This window comes from Rosa rugosa, chromosome 1 (genome assembly GCF_958449725.1).
Source record: "Rosa rugosa chromosome 1, drRosRugo1.1, whole genome shotgun sequence".
NCBI lineage: Eukaryota > Viridiplantae > Streptophyta > Magnoliopsida > Rosales > Rosaceae > Rosa > Rosa rugosa.
This window is the reverse complement of record NC_084820.1, coordinates 58129270-58149478: the sequence shown is the minus strand read 5'-3', so window position 1 is coordinate 58149478 and position 20209 is coordinate 58129270. Positions and strand designations below refer to the sequence as shown.

Genomic DNA, 20209 nt, shown 5'->3' with positions numbered 1-20209 from the left:
AATTGAACCCAACTAAATCATTCCACTACTTTTTACTTTCTTTTTTTTTTGGCAATCAAGAAGAACTGATATATTAAAAAGAAACTGCGACAACTAGACCTTTCAGAAAGAAACACAAGTAAATAACATAGGCCCAAAAGGCCCAAACGAAAAAAGAAAGAAAGAAATATAGTGGGTCTAAACCAGGCAAGCCCACAGTCTTGGTTAGCCAACACAGTTGCCGTCAACGAAGAAGAACCAGCAACTCCGCTACATTGTAGAACAGAACTACCAGTAGCAACATCCAACCGGATCGAGAGATCGTTGAGGGTATCGAAGGCGATTCCGGAGTACCCATCCGCCAAATTTCCAGAAACAAAAGTCATAACCACATAACTCAAACCATCTCCAACAAGAAGACCTTCATCTGCTAAGAAATCAACAGATAGCCTAGTTGAAAAGAGAGATAGGTGAGATCCAGCAAGGGATCGAAGGGACAAGAACCCAAAGGGTGTTCAGTTCCTTGTAGGATCATCGAGTGCACTAACGGGCAAACCACGTTTTGAGACGAGCTCGATCCAAGGAGCATATTTACAAGCCATGGCAAAAGGAATAGGATAAGCATCACCGGAGATAGCGATGCACATGTATAGCAATGGGTTTGAGAAGAAACAAGGTAGATCTGGAAAAGATTGGGTCAGGAACAAGAGGAACAAACCAAGAAAACCAACAGGAAGGGAAAAACAAAGGAGACACAACAGAAGGGGAAAAACAGAGAAATGCAAAGAGAGGTACATAGCCTTAGATCGGAGAGAACCTCTAGGCAAAAGTGCCCATGGTGGGCGGGGTTGTGCGCCACCGACTCTCAAGGTGGGTAGAGAGAAAACCTAAGGCGAAGGGTTTATTGACATTTGTAGGGGTTTAGAGCGCCATCATTCCACTACTTTACTGGAACATATTCATTTCACTAAATTCGAGAAATCAGAAAATGTTAGATTCATTTTTATTTAATATGTATTTGGTTACACTTACGAATGTCTGTATGTAAATCCAAGTGAAATTTATAGTGCGTCCATAGTTGAACAAATGAAGCTTAACCACATCAGTCAATGAGCTGGTTGTGAACCAAAGTTGGGGATAAGAGTACGCTATAAAATTACTTATAGATTTATTAAATTATGTTTGGGCTCGCATAGTTTATGCATTCAGTATAGTTTAGGGTGCCTGAATTCTCCTCGAAATTTAGCGCTAAGTCTTTGGGCCTTGTAGAAACTCCAGGAGGTATGTTGGTGCCGGCTGAAGTTATGTTGCCCACATCATCACTTGAGTTACCAAGTGCAAAGAAGAAGAGGGGAAGACCTTTGGGATCCAAAAATAAAACTACTAAAGCATCGAAGGTCTCTGCTGAAGAAGTCCTAACTGTTTTGTACTCGGGCAAGCCTCCAAGCCCTAGCTTGAAGGGCAAGGAAAAAATCTAGTTCAGTGTGGTAGGAGCCTATTTACTATGTCTTTGCTATTTTCCATAGTTTATAGGCTCACTTTTAAATAAGTGAGCGGTTAGTTCGAATATAGATGGTCTGTCTCTATGTATCGCAGTAGTACTCTTGCTACGACTTCTTGATAGGTCTAGTTGAAGGCAGCAGAAGGATATGTAATGGCTATCTTGACATGCGTTTAATGAAATCCACCTTTCAAAAAAAAAAAAAAAAAGTTTATGCATTCAGTATATTTCTTTAGTTTGTTCAATTTGAATTTGTTTGTTTTTTGTTTTAAGTCTAATATTAGACCCTTTGTTGGATCCATAATTTTATTATTTATTAAATTATGCTTTGTTTGGCCAAAAAAGAAAAAGAAAATGTCACGTGGAGATTTAAACCTGGGTCTCTAAGGGCAATATATGATTCACCTCACCCCACTCATTGGCAATATGAGGTGCATATCGCCCATACTTGTGCACGTTGTCTCTTCTTCCAGCATGTACAGGTTGTTCTCGTTCCATCACCATCGACCACCCACTTCAATGCTTCACAAACTAGCTACCTAAACAGGCTAGGCTCTCACACACGGATTTGCTCGCTTTCCTATGCAGCTTCCTCAGCATATAGGCCTAATTTGCAAACCTGTGTCCAGCTCTAAAACTAGTTGGACTTTCCCAGCAGTCAATATATTCCTGGCCATATTTGCACCACCTCGCCCAGATAAAGCTATCTTCACTTTATTCTTTATTCTATTTTGCAAACCTGTCGCCAGGTTTCAACTTTATTAAATCAAATACCACCACCGGATCCATGGCTCCATCTCTATAATGTAATAATTCAACGCGTCTCACTACTGACTTTATGACATATATAAAGGGCTTCAGAGCTCAAACTCAACCATCAAACACAACAGCCTCATCTTCTCACTCACTACTCTTCATATCATTGCTCTTTCTCAACTTGCTAGTCAAAAATGTCTTCTTGTAACATCTCCAGGATGCTGCTTCTTTCTTTATTCATCACCTCTCTTCTAGCCATCACTGCCTCAGCTGGTAATTTTTTTCAAGACTTTGACATTACATTCGGCGATCAACGCGCTAAGATACTCGAAGGAGGACAGTTTCTCACGCTCAACCTCGACAAGTATTCTGGGTCTGGTTTCAAATCCAAGAACGAGTACTTATTCGGAAGGATCGACATGCAAATCAAGCTCGTGCCTGGTAACTCGGCTGGCACTGTCACTACATACTATGTAAGTAGTACTCTAGCTTCCATTGTGATACTTGTGTGCTTCAATTAACTTTATAGATACAGCTGCATAAATGCATTATTGGTTATTAACTTTGTAAACACATGGATATGTGCAGTTATCTTCTGAAGGTCCAACTCATGATGAAATCGACTTCGAGTTTTTGGGCAACTCATCTGGAGATCCCTACACTCTCCACACCAATGTGTTCGGTCAGGGCAAAGGGGACAGAGAACAACAATTCCATCTTTGGTTTGATCCCACAACGGCCTTCCACACCTACTCATTTGTCTGGAACTCCCAACGCATTATGTGAGTGACCATTATTAACACTAGCTCATCTTCAATTACAAATTTTCTTGCACCATCTATTAGCCTATTAATTTGTCGAAAACTTATTCTGATGCAAATTCACTTCCATTTGATTTGCAGATTCTTTGTCGACAACATTCCAATCCGAGTGTTCAACAACATGGAATCATTTGGTGTTCCATTCCCCAAAAACCAGCCAATGAGGATTTACTCGAGTCTGTGGAATGCCGACGACTGGGCTACACAAGGCGGGCGTGTGAAGACTGACTGGACGCAAGCTCCTTTCACTGCTTCGTACCGAAACTTCAAGGCCAATGCTTGTGTTGCTGGATCCTCGTCCTCCTCCTGCGGTGTCGCCACCGTTGCATCGACTGATAAGACACAGCAGAGTGCATGGCAGACTCAAACGCTTGATGCTGCAGGGCGAAATAGGCTTCGATGGGTGCAACAAAAGTTCATGGTGTACAACTACTGCTCTGACCTCAAAAGATTCCCCCAAGGCCTTCCGGTCGAATGCAAGCGATCAAGGTTCTAGAGATACCAGAAGACAGATGATCACATATTCCTTTGTTCTCTTCATTTATGATCAAAATTCTTTCGTTCTTTGTGCAAATATAGGTCTGTAACAGCACATTAATCCGTCCCACGATTTTTTTTATTCTTTTATTAATTGTAAGCTGATTCGAGATTCAGAATCAAACACTTGATTAATAAATAAATATAGAGTTCATACTTTCTTATTGGGTACGTTGATATAAAATCAAATACCAAAATGCAATTTGTTTAACATCAATAACTGGGTATAGCATTCCTGACTTAGGGGGGTGTATTCAATTCAGATTTTAAAAGATTCTGTTTGAGTTTTTATAATTCATGGATTTACTTAATCCACGGATTGTTTAAATTCCATATAGATTCTGATTGATTCTAATGAGTTGATTTACTAGTATTTGTTTAGATTTTACAAGTCCTAATGATGTTTTTGATAAGTTAATTTTTTATTCCTTAATTAAGCAATGGATATATGGATCCAACTATAATGCTATATCAATGACATTCGTATGCCTTTGCAATCTTAACTATTGACTCATATATCCTTCAAATTCTTTCACATTTGTATAGCATGCTTGATTTTCAAGTATTCATTAACTCGACCTTAGGCATCGATCTTTCCATCTTTGTATAATACTATAGCCAAAATATTACACAAAAAATAAAGTAGTAAACTAATGCTATAATTTATTTCATATCTAATTTACAAACGAAACATGTGTGTGTATGTATGTGTGTGTATGTATCATCTTAACAATATCATTGAAAGTGAGTTTAATTAGCTAGAAGGATCAAGACTTCTAAAGCTATAATGATAAAAATATAAAAATTATTAGATTGGAGCAGATGCAGAGGAGGATAGTGGGAAAATGTGTGGAAGACAAAATGGATGAGTGTCATCTATTGAGGGCTGTTTTTTTTTTTTTTTGTGAGGAAGAGCTTCTTCATTTTTGGAGTGAGAAAGAATCCATCAAAATCTCTAAGGAAGTGGCTGGATTGTTTTTGAGTTTTGATATATATAAGAAACACTATAAAATCCTCCAAAATCCAACATTTAATAAAATCCTTAAAATCCATATACTTTTGAATATCACTGGATTTGAATGGATAATTTTAAATCTTAATTGAATACACCAAGATTTTAAATGACTGTTTAAAATCTCAATTGAATACCCATGGACTTTTAAAATAAAAAAAAATCTTGTAGACTCTGAAATGAATACACCCCCCTTAATATTTTGATATATACACATCCCACAGAAGTAGACAAAACATAAATGCTCCTCCAATAGCATTAGCACCTGATTCCCAGAAGCCTCAACCCAAGACGAGATCATGAGATTGCATAACCAATTATTTGAAGGGACTTTTCACAAATAGAAACAAGTACTCAACTCTTTTTTTTTTTTTTTGGATCTTTAAAATTCAAAATTTGAACTTGAGACATCATACACATTGGATAAACTTGGTCTCTGTAAATATTCAACCTTTTATGCATAAGGTGTGTGTATATATATATTTCCGGGTGAGTATTGGAAAGGTTTTTGAATAAAACATCGAGGATATCGGAAAAACAACGAGGATCTAACAATACAGACATATAGACAAATATATTGATATGATGTGGATGCTAGAAAAACGTTAAGAATTTAAAGTGCGGATCTATAAATGGATACATCGATAAAAAATCGATGACATATTTAGTTTGCATCGATTGCTTTCTCTTAAGCTTTTTTTTTTGACTTTGTCAAGGGGAACCCAAAGGCTTCCTAGGCCCAAGATAAACTCATTCGGCGCATGTGAAATGCCCCAACTGTGCATTGCAGCTCAGTGCCTGAGCACTTTGACAGCTTCGGGGTTCGAACCTAGGTTGGGGAGGCTTTCTCTTAAGCTTAGTTTGACTTGACTCATTTGTGGAATGAACTCCAATGCAGACTTTACTTAGTCGATTTCATGATCAAATATGCGAAATTCTATTGAAAAAATGTTATCAAAGAAATACTTAAAAAATAGATATTAAAATATAATTGTGTATACAATATCACACGCCGACTCCTGTGATCTTAATATGCGTCGACTATTCAATAAATTGAGCATGTACTAAACTCAAATCAGTCACTCATATAATACAAATATTACTAAACTTAAGATTGAATTTATTAGTTCTATGAACGTAGCAATTTATTTGAGCAATTCAGTTCGAGAATCAAGCTTCACGAGTTTTATCGAGCTGACTTACCTATTCATCTACTAATTATTAATATCAAGGAAAATACAAAATAAAGATGTGGCCCTGGGTTCCCCTAGACTCTTGGGCTTTGTCGCTAACCAAATCACAACGTTGAAGATCCATAAGAATGCACATCCCTAAAATAACAAGACTTAAAATAGGAAGAGCAACTTGGAAATGCAGTCAACCTCATCACCTCCGCTGCCCAAATGCCCTTACGCTCTCCCCAACCCTTCTCATCACTTCTTCCACCAGCCCTCCAAAAACCCTAACACCCTCTCCCTTCCCCAAAAGCCCCAAACCCACTTCACCACCCACTGTGCCCTCTCCATATCCCACACCAACAGTTGCAGCAGAGACCACCCAGTAAACCAGAACCACAAACGCAGCCACCGGAGCACCGATTCCGACCCATATCACTACGACGCACTCTTCCTCCAATTCAACTCCTCCGGCGACACCAGCACCAGCAACGACGAAGGCCCGGAAAGCCCATTTGAAGATCAAGGCGAAGTTCACAGGGGAGTTTCGTCGAACATGTGGTGGGCAGACTTGAAAGCCGCATTGGGGCAGAGACTGAACTTTGGGGCCATAATGTTTTCGGCTAGGGTGCTCGCCAAAGACCAGCACTTGGCTCTGCCTCACGTTTCGGTGCCTGATATAAGGCACATTGATTGGGTTGAGCTTCACAGGAGGGGCTTCAAGGGCGTTGTGTTTGATAAGGACAACACTCTCACTGTGCCTTACTCTTTGACGCTTTGGGGTCCTCTTGGGTCCTCATTGGAGCAATGTAAATCAGTTTTCGGTCCAGATATTGCGGTCTTCAGTAACTCCGCTGGTAAATTTTGGCAGCATTTGATAAAGTTTTTGTTTTTACTGCTGGGTTTGTTTGTTTTTTTGTTTTTGATGTGGTATTGGTTTGATTGTTAGGGCTGAATGAATATGACCATGATGGTTCGAAAGCTAGGGAGCTTGAAGGGGCTATTGGAATTAAAGTCATAAGGCATAGTAAGTGCTTGTTTGTCACAATTTGAGCATAAGTTTTGCTCCAAAGTTTTGAACTTGTCGCATTATGTATGTGAAACACTATGTTATAGATACTAGGGGTTGCCTAGTTGCGAATTTTGTTAGGGGTTGCAGAGTTTATATGGTGATTGATAGTGGGTTATGCTGTAGGATTGAAGAAACCGGCTGGGACAGCTGAAGAGATCGAGAAGCATTTTGGTTGTAAGTCGTCGCATCTTATTATGGTAAGACAAGAATTCATAGACCTGGTGAATTGTTTGTTTTGATCGTTGTCTGGATTACTGAATGCTGATGGCCTATTTTTATTTTTGGGTAGGTGGGTGATCGACCCTTGACTGATATTGTCTATGGGAATCAAAATGGCTTTCTAACTATCTTAACTGGACCTTTGAGTCTTACTGAGGAGCCATTCATTGTCAGGCAGGTTGGTTTTCTTTCATGTACTGATTTTCTTTCATGCACTATTAGAGATTGCTAGGCCATTTTCTTTCAAACAACATGCAAAATCTTGTAAGAATCTGATTAGGCTGTTAGTGCTAATGGTTCATCTTTACCCAAATTGGTTAAAATCAATCCACAAAAACTTCATTCGCCAAATGCCTAGTTTTTAGTGTCAATAATTGTAGCTGCCCCATGTTTCCATGGTTTTATCCTTGTGGTTTAGGAAAGTTCAGATTCTTCTCATACTGTCTTGTAGAGCAAAGGTGGAAAAACCAAAGTTTTGGCAAACTGAGAATAAAGGAGAGGAGGAGGGGAAACCAAACTAAGAATCAAAAGAAAAACCCCAAGTGAAAGAGTAAAGAGGAAGTAGAGTAGGCTTTGAGCTTATAGAATGACTCCCCCTTTTACACGTATGACCATTTTGAGTGTTCAGCTCCGCATAAGTACACCCAAAGAATCTAAGTAGAGGGATTTAAACTGATACCTTTGTTTCCCGAGATGCATTCCATCCTTCTGCCCCTTCCATTTCAAGCTCTTAATCAACTACAAACTTAAAATGCAACCAAACAAGTTTTAACTCCCAATCATGTGCAACCCCTCACAAAATGATTTAAAATTTCAAACAATGAGCACTATCTTAGTAAAAAAGTTATGCTCTTGAGCTTCTTGCATTAGGTATTGGCAAGCTGGGAAAGGATGTTAGAAAAGAATGAATGGATTTTTAGTAGTTACACATCGTTATGAAGATATTCTGGGAGTTACCTGTAATATATGCCTTTTGAAAAAGAGGTTAGAATCTCTTTTGAAAAATTTCTTTTGGAATGGAGTCGCAGAGGGTAAGAAGGACCATCTAGTTCGTTGGGAGATAGTGTCGAAAAGCAAAGAAAAAGGAGGGCTGGGAATTGGGAACCTTATAGCAAGAAATAAGTCTTTTCTAGGGAAATGGCTTTGGAGATTTCCTTTGGAGAGGGAGTCCTTATGGCATGCTGTAATAAGGAGCAAATATGGATATGATGCGAATGGGTGGGACACAAAGCCAATCTCGGGTGGATCAAGTAGAAGTCCTTGGAAGGATGTTTCAGCAGGAATTAGCAAATATTCCCTTTGTCATAAACTATTTGTAGGCAATGGCAAAAGAGTGAGGTTTTGGGAAGACTCTTGGCTAGAGGATCAACCATTGAAATTCTACTTTCCAAGGTTGTTCAGACTATCAACACACACTAACTTTTTGGTGGAAAGGTTAGCTATCCCTCTCACCTTTCCGATGAGCTGGGACTTTGGTTTCAGGAGAAACTTAAATGACCAAGAGATTGAAGAGGTTGCCTCGTTGATGACTAAACTAGAAAATGTCAGATTAGTGGAGTCCAATCCAGATGAAAGGAGGTGGAAGCTTGAGACTACTGGGAAATTCTCTTGCAAATCTTTCCATAGCTTTTTAACTAGTGGTGCTTCAGATCCAATCTTTGTTCCTGCAAAGTTTATTTGGAACGTCAAGGTCCCTACAAAGGTGAAGATTTTGGGGTGGCTTGTGGTATTGGGGAAGACGAATACTTGTGATGTCCTTCAAAAGAAAAGACCGGGAAGTTGTTTTTCTCCTCACTGGTGCATTTTATGCAAAAACCATGGAGAAAGTGCTGATCACATCTTTGTGCATTGTGAAGTGACTATTTACTTATGGAAAAAGCTTTTTAGGGAGGCAAGAGTGGACTGGACAACTCCTTTACAGAGAAGCGAATTGCTAAGAGAAAAACCTTTAGCTTTTGGTAAAGGGAAAAAGGCAAAAACCCTTTGGGGATGTGGGGTGCTAGCTGTTTGTTGGGTGGTCTGGTTGGAAAGAAATAGAAGAATTTTTGAAAACTATGGAGGTTCGGAGAGGGAAGACATGTGGGAGAGAGTCAAATTCTGGGCATCCTTATGGGCTTCTATTTCTAAGGATTTCAAGGATTATAGTCTTTCTTCTATTATTCTTAATTGACAAGCAGCTGTAGTTTAAGTCCCTAAGCTGTGTTTGTTCTTTTAGTCGTCTTGCTAAGCCTCTTGCCCTAGCTGTCCTTTGTTCTTTTTAGCGGACTCCTTGTCCGCCTCCTTGTTTTTTTCTTTCTCTTTTTCAATAAAGAGTTGTTTCTTTTCAAAAAAAAAATATATGCCTTTTATTTTGCAGTTAAAGTTCCAGATTTGCTCTATTTCTCTCTAATACTTTACTGGCGGTAATTGCAGGTGAGGAAACTAGAAACAGCCCTTGTGAATAGTTGGTCTAGGAAGGGGTTAAAACCCATGAGTCATAGGTTGTTGCCAGATGGCATGCAGTGTGTGAAACATCCACCACCTCTGTAAGAACTACTGTTGAATGTTAATTTATTCAGGAACAAAAATTCTTGTAGGTAGCTGTGCCAATGGTTTTATTGGTTTTGCATTTTATAGTTCAAAGCGATGAGAGAAATTTTACCTTTGTTCCTTGGTAATCAAGTAAATTCACACAATTTGGCTTCTTAGAAGGTGGAGAAAAAAAAAAAACAAAGAAATAGAGGGAAGACAAAACAATAAAGGTAACATGCAGCCCATTTCAAACGTTACTAGATGATTATCATCTTTGTTATAGAAATATAGAGTTTGATTCATGACATGTTAACTGACATGTATATGTTTAAAGGCCAAACCATTTACATTAGCTATGGAGCCATGCCAAAGAAATGACAACCCTTACTGCATGGAATCAGTTTAGTAGAGGGATTCCATCAAAAACCTGTACTGCTGAGATACATTTCAACATGGAATTTTTTTATGCCGGCGGGAATCGCATTGTACTAGTAAAAAAGAATAATGTTACTATCGGCCCAAATTATTTTTTTGTTGATCATGTGGATTCTTATGATGACTGATAGACGAAGACAACAAAAATGACCCTTTAAACTTGATTATGACATGGGAAATAGCGTTCTTCGACCTCTTAAGCAGTGATAAGGCACATAACAAGTAACTGATATTGATGGACAAGGACCCTTAAGAAAATGGTTACATTAGAGAAGACAAGGTGCAATTGTGGCATGGATAGGGATTTGCACAATATCATCCATTGAGTAAAGCTTCACGTAGAGGAGAAACAAAAAGAATGGAATGAGGGTTACCAAAGACAGATGGATGAGTGGCAGTAGGGTCATTCCTCAAATATATATGGCGTCAGTATGAATGGTTAATATTGAAAAATTTCCTCTACTTAAATCCGTACTGTGAGTCTTTGACATTCATCCTCTAGTGTATCCATCTTTTCGTTGCAGCTAAAGATCCTCAGAGCTTTAAATCATGGTGTATTTGGGAGATAAACTACTCTATCATAATATTGTTCCCTGTCGAGGGTTATTCAACCTTGTTGTCATGTCCCTTGTCTCAATTTTTTGTTTCAAAGTTGCAATTTCTGTATCTTTTACAGTTCCATCATCAGTATCAACAGAGGGACTAGAAGCAGAGGGTCTCCTTAAATGGAGGCATAGCCTTGACAACCAAAACCAAGCTCTTATGTCTTCATGGGTTGGAAATAGTCCTTGCAACTGGACTGGAATTGCTTGCAATGAATTCAGAAGCATCACTAACATTAGCCTTTCTCGCACTGGCTTAAGAGGTACTTTCTATGCTTTCAGCTTTTCATCCTTCCCTTCTCTCCTAAGCCTAAATCTCAGCCAAAACTTGTTATATGGAAACATTCCTTCAAGCTTAAGTAACCTTTCTAAGCTCATCTACCTTGATTTGGCTACAAATCAACTCTTTGGAAGAATCCCATCAGAGATAGGGCTTCTGACAAGTCTTAACATACTAAATCTGGATGAGAATTAATCACATGAATGAATCAATTCCGAATGAAATAGGATCACTTAGGTCACTCAAAGAGCTGCGTTTTGGTGAAAACAGCCTGACAGGTCCAATCCCTGCCTCCATATGGAGCTTGGGCAACTTGACCTTCCTATATCTGGGGAGTAATCAACTTTCTGGAACCGTCCCTCAAGAAGTAGGGAACCTTAAATCCCTTAATCAGCTCCACTTGCAATTCAACAACCTAACTGGTCCAATTCCGGCATCCATAGGAAACCTGGCCAATTTGACTGTTTTAGCACTTCTGAATAATACATTTTATGGATCCATCCCTTCATCTTTAGGAAACTTGACCAAGCTCACCTGGTTAGATATCCAGCAAAATCAATTGAGTGGCCTCATCCCACCAGAATTAGGCAAGCTCATATTGCTATTCAAGTTAGGGCTGTTTTTAAACAATCTCAATGGCTCTATTCCTGGAGAGCTAAACAACCTTACAAACTTGCAAAATTTAGGGGTATCTAGCAACATGTTATCAGGCTATCTTCCTCAGGAAATTTGCAATGGTGGAGTACTTGTAAATTTTACAGCAAATGACAATTACTTCATTGGCTCCATCCCGAAAAGTTTCAGGAACTGTTCCAGCTTATACAGAGTGAGGCTTGATAGAAACAGGTTAACAGGAAATATATCCGAAGATCTTGGAGTTTATCCACACTTGAACTATATTGATTTGAGCTATAACAATTTCTATGGGGAAATTTCTCATAAGTGGGTGCAGTGCCAGAGTCTGCAAAGCTTGAAAATCTCTGATAACAGGATTTCCGGAGGAATTCCTCCACAGCTTGGGGAACTGCTTCCTCGTCAAGTACTCGACCTCTCCTCGAATTATGTAGTTGGGAATGTTCCGAAAGAACTGGGGAGATTAGTATCACTGTTCATCCTCAACCTGGGTAGTAATAAACTTTCAGAAAGTATTCCTATGGAAATTGGCAGACTTTCCAATCTTGAACATCTCAACTTAGCAGCAAACAATCTGACAGGATCAATTCCTGAGCAATTAAATGGGTGCTCAAAGTTATTGAACTTGAATTTGAGCACAAATGGATTCACAGAGAATCTGCCTTCAGAGATGGGCCGCTTACAGTATCTTCAGGTTCTCGATCTTAGTCATAATCTACTGAGAGGAGAGATACTGGCATACAGCCACAGTTTGCAGAAATGGAAAACTTGGAATCATTGAATCTGTCCCACAATGAGCTCTCTGGTTCCTTGCCATCCACTTTTCACGGTATGCTGAGTTTAACCGCTGTTGACATTTCCTACAATCAATTGGAGGGTCCTCTTCCCAACAACAAAGCATTCACTGAGGCTCCGGTTGAAGCTTTAGAGAATAACAAAGGCTTGTGTGGTAATGCTACAGGTCTGAAGGCATGCTCATCTACAATAAGCAAGGGGGTAAAGCATAATGTTAACATCATTTTGATCACAGTCCCCATTTTTGGAACACTGTTTCTTGTGTTTATTGTAGCTGGCATTCTCTACACTAGTCGCCGTCACCGGACTGTAAGCGAAAAACAGAAAATGCCAGGAGAAGTACAAACTGAGAATCTCTTTTCAATATGGAGCTATGATGGGAAATTGGTATATGAGAATGCCAGGAGAAAATGCCAGGAGAAGTACAAACTGAGAATCTCTTTTCAATATGGAGCTATGATGGGAAATTGGTATATGAGGACATCATTGAATCTACAGAGGAATTTGACTCTAAGCATTGTGTAGGAGCAGGGGGGCATGCAAGTGTTTATAAAGCTAAGCTGCAAACAGGCCAGATTGTTGCAGTGAAGAAAATTCACACAGTACAAGATGGTAGTGGGGTAGCAAATCTCAAGGCTTTCCAGAGTGAGATCCGTGCACTCTCAGAAACTCGTCATCGAAACATTGTGAAACTCCATGGTTTTTGCACACATCCACGCCACTCATTCTTGGTTTACCAGTTTCTGGAAGGGGGAAGCTTAGAAAAGTTGCTACACAATGGCAGAGAAATAGTTATGTTTGAATGGATTGCAAGGGTAAACCTTGTCAAGAGTGTGGCAGATGCTTTATCCTATATGCACCATGATTGCTCGCCTCCAATTGTTCATCGAGACATATCAAGCAAGAACATCTTGCTGGATTTAGAATACAACGCTTACATATCTGATTTTGGCACAGCTAGAATTTTGAAGCCCAACTCTTCCAATTGGACTTCATTTGCAGGCACATTTGGATACACTGCTCCAGGTAACTATTTATATTTAGTTTCATTAATTTTCTCATTCCATATTACTGGCAAAATATATGAAACTACCTTCCTAGAAAAAGTGACATGTTAAATTGTTAGAAAGTCAATGTAATCTATACCATTAATAAAGTATTCTTGCTTAATATGTGATCAAGATTCACTGTCTAGCAAAGTAAACGTTGAACCATTTTGACCTTGCAGAGTTTGCATACACAATGGAAGTGAATGAGAAATGTGATGTCTATAGTTTTGGAGTGTTAACTCTAGAAGTGATCATGGGAAAGCATCCGGGGGACCTCATGATCTCAGTTCTCTCGTCCTCATTATCGACATCAAATACTGTGCTTGATACACCGCTGAGGGACATTTTGGATCAACGCCTTTCAGCTCCTAGAGGTCAAATTGCAGAGAAACTGGGGTTTATTGTGAAGCTTGCATTTTCATGCTTGCAAACCAATCCGCAATCTTGGCCAACCATGAAGCAGGTTTCCCAGGAGCTATCACATCAAAGGCGATCTTTACTAGCTCTCGGCTTTGACAAGATTACCTTGTCACAGCTGCTTGACAATGCTTGTATTCCTGGACATCAATCTGCACCCGTCCTTCTCTCTGAAATTGTGTGAGAATCATTCCTTATTTCATCTTATTAGACTGTTTGTGTTTTGTTTATAGACCAAAGTTGTCCTAGCTTATGTACTAAAGAAAATCCGTGTATTGGATGAAGTGAAACCGTCTGTTTCTTGCTCTTTAGGGTATAAAAAATTTTCAATTTCGCTCCTAAAATTTCAGAACTTCGAAATACCATTCCGAAATTGGAACTTTTAAATTTTCAACAATCATTGGAAAGTTTCTGAAATTAAAAAGTTTTATTCAAGACAAGGACAGCTTCGGATTCCAGTAATTTAATCATATAATGTCAAAAATTCAAAAAAAAAAAAATTTAATAAAATAAATAAATAAAAAAGAAGAAGAAGAAGATATACACTAGTCATTAGATTTCCAGTAACTGCTTCCTTTAACATCATGATTTGTGAATGGAGAGGGAAACCAGCTGTGTTGGGAATTTGGGATTCAAGAAAAGAGACTCTGCAGCATCCACACTTATGTAATGACTCATCAACATATATTGGTAATTTGGTACCAATGGCCAGGAGATACCTTCACGAGCAAACAACATACACATGCAGTCTCAAACATCATCAAGTCACTGAAACTAAAGGAAGACATCTCTCAGGAAGGACCCATACTAAGATCTGAAGCAATAATTTGCAAGAATGACCTTGGGTATTCTTGCTTGACCATCTAATTGACCAAGAAAGCTTAGATATATAGGAATAGATAACTTTAAAAAAAAGGATGAACTTGTTTGTCCAACTGTTCGATTAAAAGGATCTTCCGGATACAATATTCTCAATATAAGGCCTCCATTTCTACTAAGATTGGATCATAATGCTAGGAAGGGATGGTACGTAAGAATAGCAAACAGTGAGGTTATTTGTTGCAAACAGATCCGTAATACAGATGACACATGAAAGTTAATGAAAAACTGTAGCCTGTAGGGTTCTCACAGTAGTTGCATAGGTGAAGCACAGTAGTAGTCTCAACATGATCGCCCTTGTTTACATGATCCAAATAGCCATTTCAGTAAATCCCTAGCCTTGATATATCAAACTGGATACTTAGAACCTCTGTAAGAAACCCTCTTATCGAGCAAAGTCTACTCAAATCAGATGAACAGCTTGTTTCAGTATATATTTCATGCCCTTCATAAGGATCCTTCAGCAATAATCCACTCAAGAATTAGCATCCAAACTACGTACTCAGGTGGGTGAGATGTACCTTAAATCAACAAATACTGATTTTAGAGAAAAACTCGGTGCATATATTGTGCTAGAAGTTATGATTCAACAAATCAAGGTTATCAAGCAGCTTGACATTTTTTGGTAGCCAACCAAGAGCGATACTCAGCAGCACACTCCAACAGACTCTTTGGCTTTGGTAATAAGTCCTTCTTTGGGCACTCTGCAGACCAGTGGAGTACGCCCTCACAAATACCACAAACCTTGATAATAGCACGTCCTTCCCACCTCCTATTAGGGTTGCCACCCCACCAATTACATTGTGTACCGACTATATCAGAGTGGCCACCCTTCACATTACAGTGCGCACAAACTAACTCATAGCCTTTGCCAAGAGTTACTTCCATTGGGTTTGGGATACGAACCAAGTACGGGCATTCATCTGTCCAGTGTTCCTTGTCCTTCAAACAAACATCACACATCTCAAATTCTTCTTCTGCTTCTTCTTCTCCTTCTCCTTCTTCATCTTCATCTTCATCTTCTTCAAGTTGAGATAGAGAGTCTTCAGCAACCTTGTGCTTTCCTGTTTGGCAGTTTACCAAAAGAAAAAAGCATAAGAAACCAACAAATTGTGTGGCAGCAAACTTAAATTCCAAATATAATAGGTCTGCCGGCAAGTAATAACATACTAGCAATGAAAAGGTCCTTTTACTTTTTCTTGTATCATTCAAGTACCGCAAACAGAAAAGTAGTTCAAGTTACAGTATACCAACTTTCTACAAACTATACAATTCATAGCTTGGTACCAAACAAAACAGAACAGAACAAGGGATCTTCAGCAGAAATTGAGTTTCAACTTTTAAAGACGGTACATGTATACCAAAAAATAAGAAAGATTGCCAAGACTTGTAGTTGATTACAAAACTTTAACCTTGATATTTCTGAGAAAATATTTTCAAATCAAACAAGGTAACCAACACAAACAAATTTTTGTTACATAAACATGTGCAATAGATCTATCACGTCATCAACAAATTAATAGTTAGATGTGGTCGGCTATGCATAATCATAAACGAACCAATGGAATATGAATTTATTGGCCAAAAAGTGAATTGATTGATGGAATAAGTGTTGGTACGCTAATTCCTCCCAGACACTATCTATGAATTATATATTAGGCCTCTTACCCTAATTTGAGGGGATTTTATTGGGGAATAGGAGAAATAGAATAATTTGATGGGATTTTATTGGGGAATCACCATCTTCAAATCTCCAATACAGAATCAGCTAACCTCTCGAATAAATCAGTATTATTCATGAACCACAAATAATCAGTATCACCAAAGTGCTGTGAATGAGAGATTACTAATTTATAAATAGAATCCTTATATAAGTTCCTGCAGCAAGTGATGATTAGCCAACATACATATATTAATACTGATTTTACTTCATAGATAAAAACGCTGCATAAGTTTGTCTTCCAAATGATGATTAGCCGACACACATATATTAATACTGATTCTCTAAAATCAGTGCATATGTTTGTGCTAGAAGTTATGATTCATCAAATCAATCAGCTTGACATTTTTTGGTAGCCAACCAAGACCGATATTCAGTAGCACACTCCAACAGACTCTTTCGCTTTTGTAATAAGTGCTTATTTGGGCACTCTGCAGACCAGTGGCGTACGCCCTCACAAATACCACAGACCTTGACAATAGCACGTCCTTTCCACCTCCTATCAGGGTGGCCACCCCACACATTACATTGTGTACCAACTATATCAGAGTGGCCACCCCTCACATTACAGTGCGCACAAACCATATAATAACCTTTGCCAAGAGTTACTTCCGTTGGGTTTGGGATACGAATCAAGTACGGGCATTCATCCGTCCAGTGTTCCTTGTCCTTCAAACAAACATTACACATCTCATATTCTTCTTCTTCTTTATCTTCATCCTCTTCCTCTTCTTCCCCTACTTCAAGTTGAGACTGTTTACCAACAGGAAAATTCAAAAGCATACCATAAGTCTGGATCTTGTCGTCCTCCTCCTCCGGAACCTGGTTCTGGTTCGGGTTCGGGTTCGGATCCTTGGAGAATTCTGATTCGACAAGTGACATTGGCGTCGTCTAGGTCTGGATGAAAGAGTAAAACAGAATTGCAGAGATGGCCGTAAATTGTGTGTAAATTAGGGTCTCGGCTGTTTTATATGCTCGTCGCATCTTTTTTTCCTTTTTCTTTTCTTTTCGTGCGAATATACGTGGCATAACTCTAATGGTTGTAATTTAGGAACTAAAATCCAAATATTAACAAACCATAATGGTATTTAAGAAGATGATCACTTTGCCTAATATGTTAACCGTCACCTTTATCAAAGAACTCATTCTATAGATCATTAATTTGTGGATGTCACATAATATCAACCACGTCGACTAACTCACTAACTCTCTCTGAGAACCCTAAAGCTTTGCGGCGGCGAAGGCATCTCCAGCCTCGTCCGGTGGCTCTCCGGCGTCTCCCTGAAGTTGTGGGATGCTGCCGGACGGGCGACACATGGTCTAGCCCTATGGGGTCTTTGCTTAAGGTTTTGATGGTGGTAGCTGTACCTATTCGGATCGAGGCAGCTCGGGGCTGGAGGTTCATGACGAGGAGGCGGCTGGTTTTTCGCTCCTGACTGGCGTCGGCTAGGTTTCGCTCCAGACGACGGCGTTGTGCGGCCTGTGCTAGGTTTCGAGTGGTCGAATTATGGAGTAGATTGTACCTCGCTTTCTGGGTTGGGCGCGAGATCGGAAGTGATGGTGTCAGGCGGCGATGGCATCGGACGGCGAGGAAGTCGGGAGGCTCTCGCGTCGAGCGGTGCTAGCATCGGGCGGCGATGGCGTCGTGAGGCTCGAAGGCTCTGCGCTGTGGAGAGATGATGGGCTGGGCTTCACTGTTGGGCCTTGGCTGCATATCCTGTAGGGCTGCGGTTTATAGGCCCGGACCTTCACTTTGTCTATCTTTTGGGCTAAGTGTTGGTCCTAGGGCTACTATTGGGTCTGTTTGGACTCCAAATTGGATAGATTTTTCTTTCTAAGTTATACCCTATTTTTTTAGGGACCCATGCACTTTTGTTTTTGTTTTTTGTGCCTATTTACTATGTATGTTCATAGTTCATAGGCTCGCTGAATAAGTGAGTACTGGTTGTCTAATGGGTGTTGCTAGCATACCACGTCCTAAACTTGTCCTAGAGTTGGCAAGGGAAGGTATGTATCCGTGCCATTCTGGCTTGAGATGAATGAATGATTTGGTTAAAAAAAAAACTCATTCTGTACATTTATATGTATTGAATTAAAAAATGGACTAACCAATGATAATTAAGACAAAAAATGAGCATTGAACTAAGAAGTCTTCTATTTTATTATGAACAACTTCTCTAAACGTCTGTATATTATGTTTATAAAATTCATTTATATCCCAATGTTCTAACTACAATGCAACAACATGAGAATGATCAGAAACAACATGAATAACACATACCTCAATTGAAGGTTGTTGATCAACATCTTGAGAATTCATGTCAATGGTTAAAATTGAGGAGAAGTGTAGAGAAGAAAAGATGTTTTGTAGCGTTTAAGATTTAGAAGAAGAGACCAAATGCACGTTCAAATTTTTTTTCTTCTTCTAATAAATAAATGTCTATTTTAGTCATTTAACCTATCTATGAAATCTGATTTAAAATGTGAAATAGTTGGGATGTGTATTAAGTAGTTAGAGGGATGTATAAAATTTCTCTTAAATCCCACCAATCAATAAATTACCCAAACAACTTAAACCTCTTGATTCAAACTCCCATCATCTTAAACTTCCATCACTTTATAATTCCTTGGCACCTTGAACTCCCTCACCCAAACACTCTCTAAGAGCATAAATGTATAACCAGAAATCCACAAAATAATCTACCATTGTCTCTCATCATCATCTTTTCCATAATCACCATTCTCCTGCCTATGCATATTAAAATTTCAGATCATCATACCAACTCTGCCTTCAACTGTCTCTGTGTATATAGAGTTGCTAATGTTTGTTTATGAAGAGAAATGAAATTGCACGCTTTGTCTTGACTGAAGACAATTTGAATCACGAACATCAACAACGAAAAGGCTAAGAATGTACTCTATGGATTGGCAAGTTTCAGTGAGTTTTCAAAAAAATTTCTGATTGTCTTGCAACAAACACTTTCTTGCTTGCAATTGTAATGAACGTTAACGTTGTTGGTGAATCAGTAAACTTGGGCCATTTCGACTTGGGAGTACGATTTGCTCCTAGATGTGTGAAAGCTACATCGTCCTTGAATAAAACGCAGTGCATATAAGAACGGCTGCAATTTCATTAATCAAGGCTTGAGGGCAGCCACACCAGCCCCCTTTCATAAAAAAAAAAAAAAGAACGGCTGCAAAGTAATGTTAATGGATGACTAATTTCGGCTATTGTTCCTAATTGCCTGCAAAAATTATATATATATATATATATATATATATATATATATATATATATATATTATAATTTTTGCATATATATATAGGATGATGTCTGTTCTAACTGAAAATTCTATTAACATATATAGAAAGAAGAAAAGTATATCGAAGCCATTGATGCAGAACATTTTTCTTAGTACTCGGAATGTAAAATAGAAAAAATGATTTATTCTCCAACATTCTAAAGCGATCATAGAATTGTAGATAAAGTTCAATAACAGTTTGTTGGACTCTATCTCTATTCCAGTTGAGTATAACGGTATCATTGTTAACATAGAAATAGACAATTAATAAGTTACTTTATGGCTATATTAACATAAATACAAGACCTTTGCGCGCGGGGGATATTACCCCGTAATATTCCACCAATATCACAACTGTACAATGCTGCTTTAAGTAGTTCGAACGAGACTGTTTCAAATGCTTCATCCCTCTAATTTTTATTCCATGCACTGAGAGCAATTCTACTCCTAGATCCTAGTGCAGCAAAAGTATCTGAAACCTTCTTCAAGTCCTTTACATGCTCTTTTAATTTTT

General features: G+C 38.8%; 4 protein-coding genes across 4 annotated transcripts; all 4 read left to right on the top strand.

Annotated features, from left to right (window-relative positions):
• Positions 1–2350: 2350 nt before the first annotated feature.
• Positions 2351–3758, top strand: LOC133725683 (xyloglucan endotransglucosylase protein 1-like). The gene is made up of 3 exons (XM_062153034.1): positions 2351–2709; positions 2825–3018; positions 3139–3758. The coding sequence occupies exons 1-3, from the start codon at positions 2431–2433 to the stop codon at positions 3551–3553; spliced, it is 888 nt and encodes a 295-aa protein (XP_062009018.1). The 5' UTR covers positions 2351–2430; the 3' UTR covers positions 3554–3758.
• A 2181-nt stretch (positions 3759–5939) lies between these two features.
• Positions 5940–9647, top strand: LOC133725680 (phosphatidylglycerophosphate phosphatase 1, chloroplastic/mitochondrial). Its single transcript, XM_062153031.1, has 5 exons — positions 5940–6638; positions 6731–6808; positions 6977–7050; positions 7143–7250; positions 9485–9647. Exons 1-5 carry the CDS (start codon positions 5978–5980, stop codon positions 9599–9601), a joined length of 1038 nt encoding a protein of 345 aa, XP_062009015.1. The 5' UTR covers positions 5940–5977; the 3' UTR covers positions 9602–9647.
• A 920-nt stretch (positions 9648–10567) lies between these two features.
• On the top strand, positions 10568–12314 carry LOC133725682 (MDIS1-interacting receptor like kinase 2-like). Its single transcript, XM_062153033.1, has 2 exons — positions 10568–10883; positions 11611–12314. Exons 1-2 carry the CDS (start codon positions 10568–10570, stop codon positions 12312–12314), a joined length of 1020 nt encoding a protein of 339 aa, XP_062009017.1.
• A 412-nt stretch (positions 12315–12726) lies between these two features.
• Positions 12727–14119, top strand: LOC133725681 (probable leucine-rich repeat receptor-like protein kinase At1g35710). Its single transcript, XM_062153032.1, has 2 exons — positions 12727–13354; positions 13557–14119. Exons 1-2 carry the CDS (start codon positions 12739–12741, stop codon positions 13976–13978), a joined length of 1038 nt encoding a protein of 345 aa, XP_062009016.1. The 5' UTR covers positions 12727–12738; the 3' UTR covers positions 13979–14119.
• Positions 14120–20209: the final 6090 nt, after the last annotated feature.

Coding starts and splice junctions, on each gene's coding strand:
- LOC133725683 (XM_062153034.1), top strand. CDS start 2,431: ATGTCTTCTTGTAACATCTCCAGGATGCTGCTTCTTTCTTTATTCATC. Junction 2,710..2,824: donor GCACTGTCACTACATACTAT/GTAAGTAGTACT, acceptor GGATATGTGCAG/TTATCTTCTGAAGGTCCAAC. Junction 3,019..3,138: donor TGGAACTCCCAACGCATTAT/GTGAGTGACCAT, acceptor TTTGATTTGCAG/ATTCTTTGTCGACAACATTC.
- LOC133725680 (XM_062153031.1), top strand. CDS start 5,978: ATGCAGTCAACCTCATCACCTCCGCTGCCCAAATGCCCTTACGCTCTC. Junction 6,639..6,730: donor GGTCTTCAGTAACTCCGCTG/GTAAATTTTGGC, acceptor TTTGATTGTTAG/GGCTGAATGAATATGACCAT. Junction 7,051..7,142: donor AGTCGTCGCATCTTATTATG/GTAAGACAAGAA, acceptor ATTTTTGGGTAG/GTGGGTGATCGACCCTTGAC.
- LOC133725682 (XM_062153033.1), top strand. CDS start 10,568: ATGGTGTATTTGGGAGATAAACTACTCTATCATAATATTGTTCCCTGT. Junction 10,884..11,610: donor TTCTCGCACTGGCTTAAGAG/GTACTTTCTATG, acceptor ACATGTTATCAG/GCTATCTTCCTCAGGAAATT.
- LOC133725681 (XM_062153032.1), top strand. CDS start 12,739: ATGCCAGGAGAAGTACAAACTGAGAATCTCTTTTCAATATGGAGCTAT. Junction 13,355..13,556: donor ATTTGGATACACTGCTCCAG/GTAACTATTTAT, acceptor TTGACCTTGCAG/AGTTTGCATACACAATGGAA.